Source organism: Ambystoma mexicanum, chromosome 12 (genome assembly GCF_040938575.1).
Source record: "Ambystoma mexicanum isolate Mex_15411 chromosome 12, UKY_AmexF1_1, whole genome shotgun sequence".
In the NCBI taxonomy this organism is placed as follows: Eukaryota; Metazoa; Chordata; class Amphibia; order Caudata; family Ambystomatidae; genus Ambystoma; species Ambystoma mexicanum.
Genome location: NC_090936.1, coordinates 75,937,251 through 75,954,329, shown reverse-complemented (window position 1 = coordinate 75,954,329; position 17,079 = coordinate 75,937,251). Strand labels below are relative to the sequence as shown.

The 17,079-nt window shown below is 45.1% G+C and overlaps 1 protein-coding gene across 10 annotated transcripts in view; it reads right to left on the bottom strand.

Annotated features, from left to right (window-relative positions):
- The window catches only part of MAGI2 (membrane associated guanylate kinase, WW and PDZ domain containing 2), a 3,248,720-nt gene that overhangs the window by 1,496,160 nt on the left and 1,735,481 nt on the right, over positions 1 to 17,079 (bottom strand). For all 10 annotated transcript variants that reach the window (XM_069628034.1, XM_069628038.1, XM_069628036.1 and 7 more), the window contains one exon: positions 2,924 to 3,134. In XM_069628034.1, the coding sequence (XP_069484135.1) occupies positions 2,924 to 3,134 (211 nt within the window). The remainder of the gene's footprint in view (positions 1 to 2,923; positions 3,135 to 17,079) is intronic.

Sequence of the window (17,079 nt, the reverse complement as noted above, 5' to 3'; positions counted from 1 at the left end):
GCACTTCAATTTTCATGGAATATGAATCGAGTTCACATATCCAACATTGCATCAGTTTCAGAAGTTTTGACACACCTCACATTTCTCAATTGACCAATCAGCAACTTTATGTGATGTCAGCAAATCTTACGCGACTGCCTGATTGGTCCAGAGGCATCTGCAGATACTGAATCGGGAAGCTACTCCACGGATCAGACCGAGATAACACTAATTCTTTGGTAATGACTTTTTCACCATTTTTAAAGAATTGCTGGACGATAATACCACATTTGCAAAAGCACACTTTCAGGACAAGGCCACCACTCCTCGCACAGTTTTGGTGCAAATCAGTCTGGAGGTTCAGACAGGAGCTGCAGCAACCCCCTCTCTTGCCTTGCATAGATTTGGTGGGTCACCGAAGGGTGTAATATGGCTAAAGAAATGCAAGCAATGCCTAATTTTATTAATAGAATTGCAGATACAGAGGTGTGTCACAGATGCAGTTTGCTGACCCATAGGTGTATATGGCAGCCCCCCTTGGCATCGATAAACCCTCGGATAGGTAATTAGGGCCAACAGAGGGGTTTAATATGCCCCTCAAGGCACAGACAAAGTCCAGAAAAAACTCTGTTCTTTCACATGGCCCCGAACCTAACGTCTGGTTCCTGATCATCCCTGTGCATAAAAGGGGCATATTGCGGCCCTGTTGGCTGCCTCTGATGTTATGCAAGGTGTGCGTGGGGGAGTCTTGGCCATGCCATTTCACCATGCCTCAAGGTGTGGCTCAATTTGATGCCCTGGGAAAAGTGGACACAGCCCATGGTAAATGCCCTACGGATCCATAATGCAGGAAAAAAGTGTCTACTTTGTGTGGCTGGCCAGGTCCTGGGGGAAGGTTGAGGCGCGTACCCCAGGCAAAGGGGTGACTGGCCATGGCGGCAGGCCCATGGACCCACAGTTTAAGTGCCCATAGGGTCCGGCCTTAGGCCAAGCCCAGTGGCTACATCATCTGGCATAGTGGGGTCCTCTGGCATGGAATTTTTCCATAGTCTTTCCCCCATTTAATTTCACCGTGTTCACTTCAGTTTTGGACCTGCAATGCAGCCTTCAGGCTTAGCTGTGAATGTCACCTGACTCCCTTCTCTTCTATTTCTGCCTTTTTCCACCCGACTCTACCCTCCTTCAGCCAGGGACAAGTGTGCACCTTATTGGTTAGTTGTGAATTGTTCCCTTCCATCCCTGCTTCCTTCTATTTGTCCCCTCCCCATCTTCAGCCAGGATTGGGAATGCAGCCTCTGGGCTTAGCTGTGAAAGTCCCTTGTCCCTGCACCCCACATTTGGAAGTAATCTTGATTGTATTGGAGCACCTTATAATAGGCCAGTAGATGAGTACATTGTGATCTATATGATCGCAGGGCATTTTTCCCCAATGGCAGAGGTATGCTTGAAGGACTATGCTCTCTGTCTTTGATGTGGAACAAAAGACACCAATATACAATGAAAACAAAATGGAAGCCAGAGTGGGGCAGTGGCATTCTAGGCTTCATCTTGCTGCCCAGCAGGTGGCTCTCAGGACTTCTTCTCACAGCTCTGTCTTATTTATTTAATTATTTATTTATATAGCGCACCTAACACAAAGCTATCTGGTCTTGCTTCTGGTTGCTGGATATGGCCGCATCGATAGACCAGCTATAGCAATCACGGCCAATCCTTCAGCCCTCTGCCATAACTGGTCATCACGCTCGGCTCGGAAACCATCCAGCCCAGCTGCCTCGAGGACACACTGCGCCGCGGCCTGTGGACGGACTCCAGCCACGCAGCTCAGCTTTAACACAAACGGTAATGCCGTTTGGGGCTGAGTGCAGGTTCCAAACGGCATTCCCGTTTCCTGGTTCCCGGCATTGGCGACAGGGCAGGCATCCTGCCATACGGAAGCACATTCCCCCAGCCCCAAGACATAGATACAGGAATGAGAGCTTTGTTTTAAATCAAGGGTCTGCAACCGTTGGCTCTCCAGATGTTTTGGACTACAACTCCCACCAAGCCCATCTGGAATAGTCAGTGGTGAGACACCATGGGAGTTGTAGTTACCTTTATGGTAATTTACTTCACTGAAATTACTTTGAGGCAATGCATATATGTTAAGAGATGAAGGGTATAGGGGAGGTAGGAAGGGTAGGGGAAAGGTGAGTGGGGGTTAGGTAAGGGGTGCAAAGGGGGGGACCCGATTATGAAACCGCATCGAACCCTTTAAACCGAATTCATCATTAAGAGTTGCACATCTGCTCACAGTGAGTATTGCGTGGATTTGGGTCCAGCATCTTCCAGGCTGCACTGGCCCCAGCTGTTCAGGTCTCAGACTGGTATTGTTTACATGCGGTGTGTCATAGAGCTTTGGAGCCACTAAAATGGTTCTATGTCCTTACATCGCCGGCATTTCAACGCCTGCATTTTAAACATGTATAAAATAACGAAAACGTTAATCCATTTTGCCAGGATTCCCAGGAAGTGTCATATTATATGGAAAGTAAACATTGTGGTCAATCTCCCCAGGGTTATTTTTATGACTTCAGTAACGACCTGGGGCCTCATTATAAGTGTAGCGGTAAGGTAAACAGGCTGTTTTTCTTAACATCACCTATATATTGTATGTGGATTTTTCAAAAACATGAACAAACCCCCCCTGCTTGTAAGTGGAGGTATTTTCTTCGCTCGCCATAGTGTTGATTGTGCAGGTGGCATTACCTCACTCTGTAATACCGCAAGCCCCCAAAGAATTTGTATAGGACTTCAAAATGGGGAATAACTAAAACCCACAATCGGACAGGGCGGTAACGATAGTGTAAGCGCTGCTTGTAATGAGGCCCAAAGCCGCGCGCTGCAACGTGCAACAATCTCGACCCAATCCATGCAGTGATTTTGTAGAAAGAAAGCGAAGACTCACTCAATGAAGTAGATTTCCCCTTTTTCCGTGTACGCCATCTCCCAGTTGTCTGGCAAGGAGCCCAGCTCGTCGTTGTCGTCGGGTTTAATCAACTTCTTCCCATCCATGCCATCCTTGCAGTCCTCGGGCTGGCTGTAGACCGGCGCAGCATAAGGCTGGGCCGAGATCTCACCTGAGGCGTCCGTGCTCTTGTCTTCATGCTCACTTGACTCTACAAGAGAAAAGCAGGAACAAATTGGCTGCAAATTCTCTTGCGATGGCAACACCGATATGAGAAACCTGTTCGTAACAGCTTGTACAAAAATCACATTCAGAGCAGGAATTGCTTTTGACCGCTCAGCGTCTCTAGGAGGAGGACTGGTGTGCGGGTATAGCCCCGGGTATTTTGGTTGTAGCCCTGGATAGAAGCTCAGGGGCTAAAACTAAAAGGCTTGCTAGCCCCGAGTCCCGACAATGCCGACATTAGCATAGCCCCGGATCTTTTCCAGACATAGCAACACCCTTGTGCTCAAGTCATAGAAAGGTTGTGCTCTTGAATTGGAAATTGAGTGCACAGGTAGCTTGCTGCATCGCATAATTTGGTGTGTCCATTCTGATCTACCAATGCCCCCTGATCAATTTCCCACTCTAGACCATCAGTTCATCTTCATTCCCTGTATGAGCACCAAGCTTAACCAGGGGAGGGAAGGATGGCGAGAGCGGAGGAGCGTTGCAACCACTGAGCTTGGAGTAACTGGGTACAAATATCCTTCACACATTCTTCTTACTCCCAGCCCATGCCTGATGCCACCACCTGGCTAAATGAAATGCACCTTTGGCAGCAAAAGAGAGAAAACCAGACAGAAGTTACTGTTCCCCCATGATGCTGGACACTGGCCATTGAGGTGATGAGAGCCTGGTACAGCAAATGGGCACCAAACGCCCGCAAGACATGTTTCTCACTCCATGATCCTTCCCTACCACTACTCCTAATCTGGTGCCATCATGTGGCTATTCAGGAGCGATTCCCGGTGCAGCACAGGCGGGTTTCGGAGTGTGTGTCCACTCTATTGACATGTATGTCAGGTTTGTAGATTTCTTCTAAGCCTCAGCTCAGCCTTCTTGTTTACTGTGGTATTCCCTTCATGATTCCTGATGTCCATGTACTCTTCACCAGCGCTATCTTTTATTTAGTGTGACGAAGTCCCCGCCTCCCCGTGGGAACCTTCAGTAAGGTCAACAACGGGGTCGGGGGTCCCCTTGAGCTAGTGAATACTGGACCCAGACGAGATATATGGGGCGCCCTGACCACCCCAGCTGGGCTCCCCCATATTTATTTATTTATTTTATTTATACCACGCTGGCAGACACGCCCGGAGGCATAATAGCACACCACGTGAAAGGACACACAGGCAACAGGAAATGTATCCCGCCAAACAGGCGGCGGAGCAGATAAGTTCGAGTCAAGGAGGAGACATGGAGATTTACCCAAGGGATTATAACACAGACCATTATCAGCCCCCACTCTACCCATCATTCAATCAGTGGTCAAACACACAGAAGGGAAATACCCTTGACCCTGAGAGAGACACGCTATCATGAAGTACACAGGCTCAGAGAGCTCCTCTATCTCCTTGACCAGACCAACACTATTAGAATGAGAAAAGAAACATATCCCTCTATGGGACAAAGCTAAAACCTTTCAGTGCACGCAGTGAACAAGGGAATACATTGGCCTCACCGGCACAGCCGCTATAGAGAAACATTGTGCCTCATGGTCTGTGCAGGGCCCTCTGCTAAACAGCCACACCTCAGCACAGAGATTCTAACGTGCATGGAGGTGGCAAGCAAGAAAAGAAGCAAAGCTTATTTTTGCAGCCTTGCAGGGAATACCCGCTTGCCAGTTTCCTCCAAGGAGATACAGACATAAATGAATGCCCATGTCTACCGAAGCATTTCTCTCCTTGCAACTCACACACTAAAAACGGGCAAAGGAAGTGGGGCTCCTGCAGGCGATGACAGCGGTGCTCCAAGATGCAGAAAGGGAGTCTCCACAATTATGAAGGAACCATGTGAAATCCAATATGGCGACTTGTCCTCATATAGATTCAGGCTAGCCCTCTTTAACGTCACATGACCCTCAACCTATAGCCCAATCACTTAAGCTAAGCACCCAGATGTTCCCAATAGCTGTAGGTACCACCCAGGGGGAGGGTACATCCTACTATACAAGACATTAAGATCAGTTTGGCAGTGTAGGTCGTACAAGTAGGAGTTGGAGGAAGAAGAATGGTGAAGAGTGGTGGGAACAGGGAGTACTGAGAGGGGAGGATGAGGAGAGATCTGAAGGATGGAGTGAGGAGGAGGTTGGCAAAAGAGAAAGCTGCTGTCAAGTAAACGTGGATGAAGGAAGGAGTTGGATATTGGAAGAGATGTAACATTGGCAAGAGATATTCTGATGGGAGGCAAGCGGTTCCATCAAGAAGCCTACACCCTAAAGGGAGAGAGGAGGTAGAGGCTCTTAAGACTTGTGGTGGAAAGTAAAGGGTTACAAGGGGAAATATCACTACCTGCACTAAGGAGGTGAGAGGAAACCAGGTATCCCCTACCACAATTTTCAATGGAAGATTGATGGGGTGACAATAGAGGAGGTAAAGTCATATATCTATCTAGGCGCACTACTGAGCTCAACTTGCTCGACAGTCCTTTTGAAGCAGCATATTATGGCAAAGCCGGGAGTAAGTTCAGGGTGATCAAAAGCTTTGTGAGATCAGGGGGAGGCTGTTTGGTTGAAAGACTGTTACATGTCTATAAGCTGAGCACAGTGCCAGGCATCGTATATCGGCTGGAAAATGTACATCGACCGAGAAAAGAACTGGCTGAAATCCTTGGAGGGGAAGCTTTGGAGGCATACTCTAGGCTCATCTCAATCGCTACCTGTCGAGGCCATACATATGGAGATGTGACTGGTCTCTCCAAGATGAAGCAAAGTGTTTTGCTGCTTAAGATATTGACAGATATTGGTAAGATGCAACTTGGTTGGTACAAGGAAATCTGGCAAAAAGCTTCTGTTACTAATCTGGAAATGAAGGAATTGGTTGAGGGCTAAAAGGAGCTCCATAGCAGTATAGCGTGGAACATGGATCCGGCGGATAACTTATTAATGGCAAAAAGATCTTTAATAAAGAAGGCGTATGATTGGGACAGAATCTGTGATATTGAATATCTAGCGGGGGAAACAAAACTCAAAGTATTGTGCAGAGCAATGCTTCATGTATTTAGTGCCATTTACATATTGATAATATATAATGACCCAAGAATGAAATTCTTCGGCATGAAGTTGAGATTTAACCTCTTGCCTTCTTTGAGGGTTTTGGGTGCCAGAAATCAAGTCCCTTATGAGGATGGCAAATGTAGGATCTGCAAAATAGAACTTGAAACCACAAAGCATCATCTTACTATGTGTAGGAATTTGGGGGAGTTTTACAGCACATTTTACAGGAATTACTTATGAACTATGATATTTAATCTCTCTTCGAGAGTGACCACTAATGCTGCGTTTATGGTTTGGAGACAAGTTGAAAATATAATTGCTAAGAAGGGGTGTGAATTTTTAGATGCAAAAGGGAGAGTTTTTAAATTAGTGGATTTTAAATGTATAATTGTATTCTTCAATTGTATTCGACTTTGTTAATGAAAAGGGAATGTATTCTATTAATTATTTATTACTGGAAAGGTTTTGTTAAACCATATCACTTTAATAAAATAAAAAAATAGGTATCCTTTTCTAGCTATGGACAATCAGGAAATTCTGGCAGACCGTGTCAGTCAATGGCCGAACTTAAGAGGTGAGAGGAGGTACACGATGGTGCAAACTTATTAAGGGCCAGAAAGCTTAAGTTAGGAGGGGTCAGAGTGGAGGTGTTCCAAATACCAAGACACTAGTACATTATGATGGTTATCCGACCATGAATGACCCAGCCCCCAATCTCACAAAGAGGTCAGAAAGGGGCAGGTCCTGGCCAAGCTCACCTGCTATCTCCTGGAGGAGACCCATCGCCGGACCCAATCCCAAATTGTAGCGGTTGCAGAAGGGTTCATGAACCATGACAACCCACAATCTGCAGACAAACACCAGGTAGATTGTTGGACATTCGAGTCAGGGTGGATGGCCCTCACTACTGGAACTGGTTTGAGAGACTATTCGTTACACTTTTGATGAAAGATATCATTCACTGGTGATGGTGTAGGTCGGCTTGTGGCGGTGTGTCCGTAACGGAGCAACATATTTCATATAGTATCTGCTACAATAAGAACAGCAGTCGGGTTGGAGCCTTATCATTATGCCACGATGTGGGTTTGAAAACGCACACACTGCAACCCTATGGACATTAACCAGAAGCAACACTGGTCCCTTAACCTGCATTGAATAAATGGTCTTGTGCATCAATGTTTGAAGCCCCAATTCAGGGAATCCACTCAAGAGTGCATGAATCCACGCAAGTGTCCTGAGGAAGGCTTGTCTCAAAATGAAGGGGCAACAAAGAGCCGAAACATAAGGTTTTAAGTAGACGCATAGACACATAGCATTCTTAGGAATCATAGAGACTCCTAACAGAACAAATGCCATTGTTCAGACAGTTATATGTTTTTGGCTAAATTGTGTTACACACATTGCTAATGTCAACATGTATCCACACTTGGGCCATGTCGTGTTGACCTTTTGAAGAGTGTTTTTGTTATTTGGTGTTTGTTTTAGAGATTTTACAATCATTGTTGGTGTCTAGATGTGCTCTTGGTTGTTTGTGTGTCATATTGAAGGTTTAGTGTACACATGTTAAACTATGCAATCATTTCTCCACCCTTCAACTAACTGATTTAAGAGATTTGATTTGCTTAATGTTTTTGCCACAGCTACTTTCAAATCAATTGTTATCTTGATGTTTAATCATTGCTGTATTTATCAACATTTTTGAACATGAATATAATTTCTCCAGCATTGGATCTTTCATGGATTCACATCCTGTGAATATTCCCCGTCGTCATGCTGGGAACCTCGGTCATTTTTTAACTTGGCGTTTTCCTATGGAAAACTTTGACATTTCAGTGTCCTATCAACGTCCTTTTTGGGGGCTTCACCCACCACCAATAGGACGTAAGGTATAAATAGCCCCACCCCCGCCGTTTCCCTTCAGATTTCAACCGTCTCCAAAGTGTTGGGATTACCTTGTGTTCGTTGTAATTTCTACACGTGGTGCGATACGTGAAAATGTCTGAAGGAAAATCGTTGTTCCGTCCCTGTGCGACCTGCGGGCTACGGACAGTGTATGAGGGGGACAGGCATATGGACTGCCTTTATTGCCTCTACCCCCAACATTCGGCCGAATCCTATGAGATCTGTAAGGGGTTTTCCCAGAAGACGCTTAAGGACCGCAATCGGCGGTTGGTGTGTTGGCTGAATGAGGGTACTTACCCTTCTTCGGAGGTGGGCTTGGTGCGTAGCTTGGCATCGGAGAGGCCGGTCCACTCAGCAGATCATGGCCGGTCAGCATCGGCGGAGCTTCCAGCTAAGAAGTCACGACCTGTCCCAGTGGTCGGTGAGTGGTCGCCCCTTGTCAAGTAAACATCTGTCTAAAGGGAAGTAGTCATCCAAGCATGGTCGCTTGGACCAGTCATGAGGATCTTGAAGTAAGCCTGAGAAGTAGTCTCAGGTGAAGACCAAGAAAGATTCTTCGTAGAGACGCTCCTCTTCTGGGGACCATCACAAATCCTCCTCCAGTAGGGAGTCGTCAAAGCATCGGTCCAGTGGGACCAAGCAGGTGGGATCGGCTGAAATATCTGCTCCGCAAGCTGCCGTTCCATTGACGACAACGTAGTAGGGAGTCCCGTCGTCGACAATTCTGTTATCAACTGCGATACCGTCGTCGACTGTGATGTCTACGGCTCCGGTATGAGAAAGAGACCCGATACTATCGTCCTTGAGCAACTTGTTATCAACGAGGCAGGTGTGGCAGGCTTCTGCTTTTGACTATCGTCTACCAGACACTATTCTACAGCAATAGACTGCATCAGAAGCGGAGGATGAGGGGGATCCAGTGGCGAATCCGTCGGCCCTGGGCCTGCAGTGTGTTGGTCCAGCGACATCGGCAGGTGTGGGGGCTGGTCCACCCAGTTACCCTTTAGTGCATCACAATTTCCTCTATAAAGGTACACTTGGCGGCAATCTCTAGATTCACTCAGAAACGGCATACAACGCCTCTGTTTAGTGATCGTCATGAAAGATCCAATGCTGGAGAAGGGAGTAGTTTCTTACCTTTAACTCCATTTCTCCAGCATTTATATCTTTCTTGGATTCACATACGCCCTCGGACCGCCCCTGCATGCAAACCTAAATTGGGTTGCCTCCACTTTGGAGGTTTAAATCTGAAGGGAAGCCGCGGGGCAGGGCTATTGATTCCCTACGTTCTATTGGTGATGACTAAAGCGCCCAAAAGGACGTTGATAGGACACTGAAGTGTCAAAGTTTTCCATAGGAAAACGGTAAGTTAAAAAATTACTGAGGTTCCCAGCCTGACGACGGGGAATATTCTAAGCATGTGAATCCATGAAAGATACCAATGTTGAAGAAATGAAGTTACAGGTAAGAAACTAATCCTTATGCACAATACAATAATGTAATGTTTGTTTAAGTCATTATTTATGACTGACACACAAAAATAATGTGTCTTATGCCTTACGTTGTGTTGATCTTTCACTGGTCATTCATTTTCTGTTATGTGTTTGAATAAATACTTGTATTACCCAAAACAACAGTAGTTGCAGTCAAGCCATAGAGGGTTTATTCCAAACCACATAACACATAACAGAGCACCAAACCAACTAACTACAAGACTTCCTGTAGCATTTTACTGTTGTATTCATCGAGATCCCAGAACAAGTCAGGTAGTATTTCCATCAAATTGAGATGCCCCATGCATGCATGGATAGTATGTGCTGGCCTCTGCGAGGGACAAAGGAGTGGGCACCTCATAGGGCTGTCAAGTTGGCCCGCAGCGGACTTGGAATAATAGTGAGTGGCTTTCAGGATACTCCTCCGCTCTTCATGCTCAGTACTGCATCTTCACCTTGTCCACATAAAGGGCATTACAATAGTCTAATCTAGAGACAATGAGGGCTCTTGCAATTGTGATGCAACTGGCGTTGATGAGTGTAGTGGTATAGTCTGCAGACAAGGCAATTGTGTTTATCTGTCTAGTTAGTGAAAGGGAGGTGTCCAGGTAAGCCCCCAGGGTTTTAACTTCTTTGGAGACTGGGATGGTGATACTGTTGATGATGAAAGACTTGCATGCTCCATCAAGTTTGTTTAGTAGTGTTTGTGATCCATAAGGAGCAACTCAGTTTTGTCGTCGTTTAGGCATAGAGAGTGTAAAGCCATCCAGCCCTGAATGGTTTGATAGACTTTGCCCAGTGAGTTTGAGTCAGTGTCATAAGTGCCTGAGATGGGTAGGAGGATTTGGGTATTGTCCGCATAGTTAGTATAGGAGATACCCAAGGTGTCAAGGAGGTCGAAGAGAGGCTTCCTGAAGATGTTGTATCACGTGGGAGAGACAAAGGAGCCTCTGCAGGTGATTGGAGCTGGAGGGGCTGAAGCAGAAGAGAAGAAGTTAACCCATCAGGTTCCTATGCTGCCACATTGCCACTTCATTTCTTCTAAGTCTATGAACATCATCCAAGCCTCCACCCTCACAATATAGCACCCTAGTGGAAATAGGGATCCCGACTACAAACCATAGTGGTGTTGACGACTAATCTTCTGGTAATTCCCCAGTCGATAGTCCATTCACTACTTGTTTCTTCACCTGTTCACCCACCTGATAGGTGTGTCTCTAGGACCCCACTTGTTAACAGTCATGGGGACCTGACCAGAGACACTCTAGATTAACCTTTTGCATCTTGCCCCCCAATCTAGCCTATCTCTCCAAACATAACTGAGCAGTCTAAAGTGAACCACACTAGTTGTTCACATACTAATCTAGGATGGTTCAGGCCTCTGCCCCAGTCTAACTACTCTTGCAATATACCAACTTCTGTGGATGTTCCCCAACCGTCCACCCCTCCCTCAGTCTAGTAATTGCTGTCTTTTTCCCCGTCATCGTAGGGTTTTTGAAGGTGGTGCAGCAGTTACCAGATCTTGCACTTACATTAAATAACCTCTTTTTCCAACTTATCATAAACATTGGCCCCCTCCCAATCCTTCCTGAAAGGACTTTCGATAATCATGCCATCTTCCATAATATGGAAAAAATAGTAGGACAAAGTTATAAAATCTCATTCTTCAAGAACACCCAAATACCCCTTGCACCGATAGCTACTGAGACCTTAACCAAAAAGAAGGGGTTATGCATATTTTAGTTGGCTCTTAGTATCTCCTTCTCCTCTAATGGTCCTGCACTGATAAACGGGGTCAGGATAGCAGAGCAACCATATAGGGACACTCGATCGGCCATGGATCATCTTAAGGACTCCTTGATGGATACATTTTTGCATGTGGAGGTGAATGCAAGGTGTACGGGTGATATCCCACCAAATCCAACATATGAGGTGGGAACAAAGAAAATAATAACTAATTACTGTATGGTGGATTGCTTTTCCTTTAATTGCATTAAACGTTTTAAAGTAGTCAACCGTATGGAGAGCAACCACAAACCATTGGTCATCAAATGGCAATTAGGTCCATCTTTAAGAAGAATAAGTATATGCAGGAGTGGATCCAGATCCCTCCTTTACGGCGAATCTCAAATAATGCTATGAGGACAGTTTTTCAGGATAACACCATTAACCTAAGCCGAGAGAGGTTCCTAGGATCTCATGAACCTGGGCAGGCGATCCAGCAGTTTGAAATATTGCATATGTATCATAGGGTCCCCCATATCGTGTGCTGCGAGAAGAACAGGCACCTTACAAAGGTAGAAACCCCTTGGTACGACCCTGAACGCAGGCAAATGAAATGGGCACCACACCAAGCTGTGCAGCAACCCACAAACTCTGCGGGTCAACTTTATTCTTATAAAAAAGCTTATGAGAATTTCTTGAAATATAAGAAATGCCAATGTGTCGAGGTACAGTGGGAGCATATCGATAGAGCCGTTAGGGAAATTCAATCCAAAAAATTGTGGAGTCTTGTCGTTAAGGTGTTTGAGTAAGGCAATAAGAGGGATGTCAGATTTTCGAGTGGAACACTGGTCCCGGCATTTCAAATGTGTGTTTTAGGATTTAGCAGCCGAGACCTCACTAGGGTAATTAGAAGACCTTTTGCAGAAGCAGGGGGTGCAAATGAGCTGTTATTCTCTGAGGAAGAAATTAGAACTCAATTGAGAACTCTCAATAGAGGTAAGGCAGCTGGCTCTGATGGTATTATTCCAAAAATATATCCCGGGAGCAGAATGAGTGATGGACACAGATTTAATTTCATGTTCTTAATTTAATAAATGATGTCAAAACTATCCCGTCCTCTTGGCAAAAAAAAGCCTTATAGTCCCTTTTCTTCAAAAAAGGGGATATGACCGATCCAAACTGTTATCAACCTATTTGGCTAATCGATGTATCAAATAAGATTTTCGCTGGTTGTCACGGAAAGCGATTGGACCAATGGGCATTGGAAAATGCGATTTTAGCGGATTCTCAGGCTGGATTTCGCATGATTGATTAATGTTTTATTTTAAACTCATTGGCGGAAAAAACACAAAACGAAAAAAATATTTGTGTTTACTGCCTTTTTAGATCTCTCCAAAGCGTTCCAAAGCGTTCGACTCCATTTGTCAAGGACTTTTTTGGGATAAATTAAACAGATTGTGTCCCTGAGGGGTTGCATTATCTAATCAGGTGTTTATATACTAATACGTCAGCAATGGTCTGGTTTGACAAGAGCTACAAATATTCAAAAAATGTTCTATTAACCAAAGAGTAGATCAAGGTTGGCCCTTCGCTCCGCATTTATTTTCATAGTTTTTATGCAATTTAAACCCTCATAAGAACACACTAGGTTTGATTCCCCCTGTCTTAGATGGTGTTAAAATGAGTACATTGTTGTACGCTGACGACACTGTTCTGATAGACCTAACTGCTAGGGGATTACAGCGTTCTTTAGATTATGCCAATGCTTATTTTCAATCGCATGGCCTAGAGTTGAATCTACCGAAAACAAAAATCCTGGCGTTTGGCAGAGGTAAGAAGAATTTTAATTGGACTCTTGCTAATGAGAAATTGGAGGCGGTTGAGGAATTTAGATTTGCTCTTCTCAAATTGTGGTACATGGTGAAACCATATAAAGCAGACAGTGAAGAAAGCAATGGTAGCCTTTAGTGGGCTTATTCATTTTTACCACCAATATGGTGGTAAACACTTAGGGGGTCATTACGACCCAGGCGCTAATTGTGCCATCATTACCACCATGGTGTAAACTACGTTTACACCATGGTGGATGGCGGATTTACCGCCCCATTCCAAGGTGAGTGGGGCGGTAAATCCCCATTTCCCATTTTCCCTTCCCCATTCCCATTTTTGCCCCATAGGGCATAATGGGAGTGGGGAAGGCGCTAATTACGCCACCGTAAATTACGGTGGCGTAATTAGCATCATGGCAGGTTAGCGCCATGGATTTTAACGGCTGCTAAAAGAAGCCGTTAAAATCAGAATCAGGCGTTAAGGGTTAACGACGGCGTTAACCCTTAACGCCTGGGTCGTAATGAGGCCCTTAGACACATGCCTGCAGGTCATGATGTCCAAGATTGATTCAGTATTTCTTTACGGGGCAGATATTTGGGGTGCCTCATCAGGAGGGTGTCTGGAGGGTTATCAAAGTTCAGGGCTGCGAAGGCTTATGGGTATCCTAGCCAGCAAACCTTCTGATGCAAAAAGACATGAATTGGGTCTGGTCAATATTAGTTTGCTGGCCGAGAAACGTATTCTGGAGTTTTTTCACAAATTACAGATGACAACCTTTGTGAATAGGAATCATATGGTGGCAACAAAGGATCTGTGCAGCCAAATAAGTAATGACAGACACAGTTGGTATAAGAGAGGGTGTATTTTAATGACCCGTTGGAACCTGGAGAATGTGGCGTTTCTGGTCTCTTTAACAGAATATCAACGTAAGTCATATTTTAAACAAAGAGCCATAGAGCTAGAAATGGCCACATTCGGGAGAAGAATTGTAAAGGTACCTTCATTAAAATGTTATTTACCAGCTCCTATATGTCCAGAGACTGTGCCTTGGCTAGTAAAGCGTAAATCTGTTGAGAACCGACGATATATGCTGCTGCTCGTTTAAACAGACTACCACTCAGAGCAAGAGCACCTTGGCTGGGTCCGGAGAAAATCTGTCAATGTGGGATGGAAACCCGGGAAGATCTCATGCATTCTTTAAAGGTGTGTAGGTTTTTAATAAACTTAAGAAAACTATGGCTTATACCGCATTTTATTAGAAACACTATAAGAACCTGTGCGGAGGCAATTACTTTTTTTATGTGCAGTAATAATTACATTTCTTTGTCAGATGCTGGAAGTTTTATTAAGTTAGCTTTTATAGAAATCTGTAAAAGAAGGGATGCGGTAACATTACAATTAGGCCTGTTACCAGTATTGGGTAGCTTATGTGGTCAATGGTATCCATTTGCTTTCAATGGCTGTAATTTATATTTATTTGTTTTAAAATGTTAATGGATTGTGTTGTCTGAGTAAACCTTTATTGGTTGATCGAACAATATATTCAACCATAAATGATCGCAATAATGGAACCATTTTTCTAGCAAAACATGATGTCTTCAATTAATTGCTGAGACATTACACACCTGCGAAGAATGGCTAACAACCTCCCAGTATTGAAACCCCCACTCTGGGTATTGGTTTGCATTCTTGACATCTTCTACTGGATCTCCCTTCTTGCTCCCCTACCTAGAGACTGGTTGACTTCGCCTCCAAATGAGAATAATAATAATAATAATAATAATAAGAAGAAAGTCATCAGGGGTAAATATTACAAATCGAGGCCTATCCCCAGTTTGATTCAAACCCTTATTTAATGCAAGCACAAATAGCTAACAATTGGATCTCCGTCCATAATGCTAGGTCTCCCGATCAACCTTCACCCACCCAATCTAAACCAATGGACACCATCCTAACAGGCACTGTTAATGGCAGATCTGCCTCCACAAATGCAACCAACATGCAGCATTAGCTGAAAGAAATTCAAATGGCCTTCCTGGACAGCTGAGCGACTTAGTTTTCGGAGAGTTCCACTACTTTTCTGGGCACTCAACTTCCTCCTCCTTATAGCATAATCGTAAATAAGAAAGAACGACACTGGAGGCTCTGGTCGGTCAATGTATTATTTATGCTAATACCACCATTGCATGCATCGTGGGTTACAGGCTGCCAGACAGACAGTCTCTCGTGCTGCAACATCCTGTCCAGTAACCTAGACCCTCAAGTAAAGTAGTACTAAAGTTTTGAATCTCTGGCAAGATTTTGATCAAGAGAAAGAAGCATTGTGAGACATGTCCATTATAAATAATGCACATGTGAAAAACTGGATAGCAGCTCTTACACACAGGGTTTAATGCACCTGGGCCATTACTAGCAACATACCTCGGAAACAATTGTTGCACACTGCACTACCCTGCTCTGGCCTCCAGCTGATCTTGCAAAGATTCTAAGATAAGCAGTGCCTGCCAGTCAGTAATGATCAGACCTGTGAAACGAGTGTACCACCTCCAGTCCTGACAATTTAGCAAGAGCCCTTTACTCCAGGACAAATGCTTCATGATTTTGAGTAGACAGTACCGGCCTCTGGACATCCTGGCACCTTGGACTAAGAAAGGTTTCACGCCCACACAAGACAGAAAATAAAAGATGATGGCATCAATGCACAAAAAGGCTTGCAAGATCCATATCAAGGATTCCATCTCCTCTCTACCCAGCGTGCCCAGAAGTAGAGTGGCTTCTTCCTTCTGTTCTACCCTTGACCCATTGATAGTCCTTAGAGAAGGACTCATGGCTCTTGGACAAATAGATGCTTTGCTCATCTGCCAGACCTCTGTTTCCTAGGTCATTTCCTCCTGGTTCCTACAGGATTATAAAACTAATATTTTTTGGTCCCCTTGGGTGTTTGGGCTCTGCTTGCCAGAATGACTGGCTGGGCCTGGTGGGGTTCGTTGGAGAAATGTGGCCCTTCTTCTAGCTGCCCACTCTATAGTAGAATGCTTTTTCTGGGGTCTACCTTTCCACAAGCTATTCCTGTTCTGCCCATCCTCATGTCCTCTTGGTCCCAATGCTTCCCTATCATTGGATGATCTGCCTTTCCGCTAGCTATTCCTGTTCTGCCCATCCTCGTGTCCTCTTGGTTCCAATGCTTCCCTATGTTTGCATGCTCAGCCTTTCCACAAGCAATTCCTGTTCTGCCCATCCTCATGTCCTCTTGGCCCCAATGCTTCACTACCTTTGGATGCTCTGCCTTTCCGCTAGCTATTCCTATTCTGCCCATCCTCATGTCCTCTTGGTCCCAATGCTTCACTATCTTTGGATGCTCCGCCTTTCCGCTAGCCATTCCTGTTCTGCCCCTCCTCATGTCCTCTTGGTCCCAACACTTCCCTATCTTTGTATGCTCTGCCTTTCCGCGAGCTATTCCTGTTCTGCCCATCTTCATGACCTTTTGGCCACAATGCTTCCCTATCTTTGGATGCTCTGCCTTTCCGCTAGCTATTCCTGTTCTCCCCATCCTCATGCCCTCTTGGTCCCAATGCTTCCCTATCTTTGGATGCTCTGCCTTTGTCCCCTTGCAGCACTAACTCTGTCTGTCTGATGTTTCTCTCAGTAAGTCTCTACAGCTGTCTTCTTCCCAAGCAGTTTAACTTCCTGTTCTCTCTTGTTTAGACCCTTCTTGGTCGAACAAGTCTCCCTCTCTTGGTGATCTTTGTTACGATCAGACTTTTTTCTCTCTTTCATCTCTTTCCCCAATCCTACACTAGCTTCTTTTGTTGCCACCCTAATACACTTTCTATTAGAACGCTAACCATTGGCTAGAGTAGGGACAGTTGGGAAGGCCCTGAGGGATAGTCGGCATGCGAGGGAGACACTTCCAGCAGAAGACGGACATTAGACATTAGGATTTACCGTTCGGA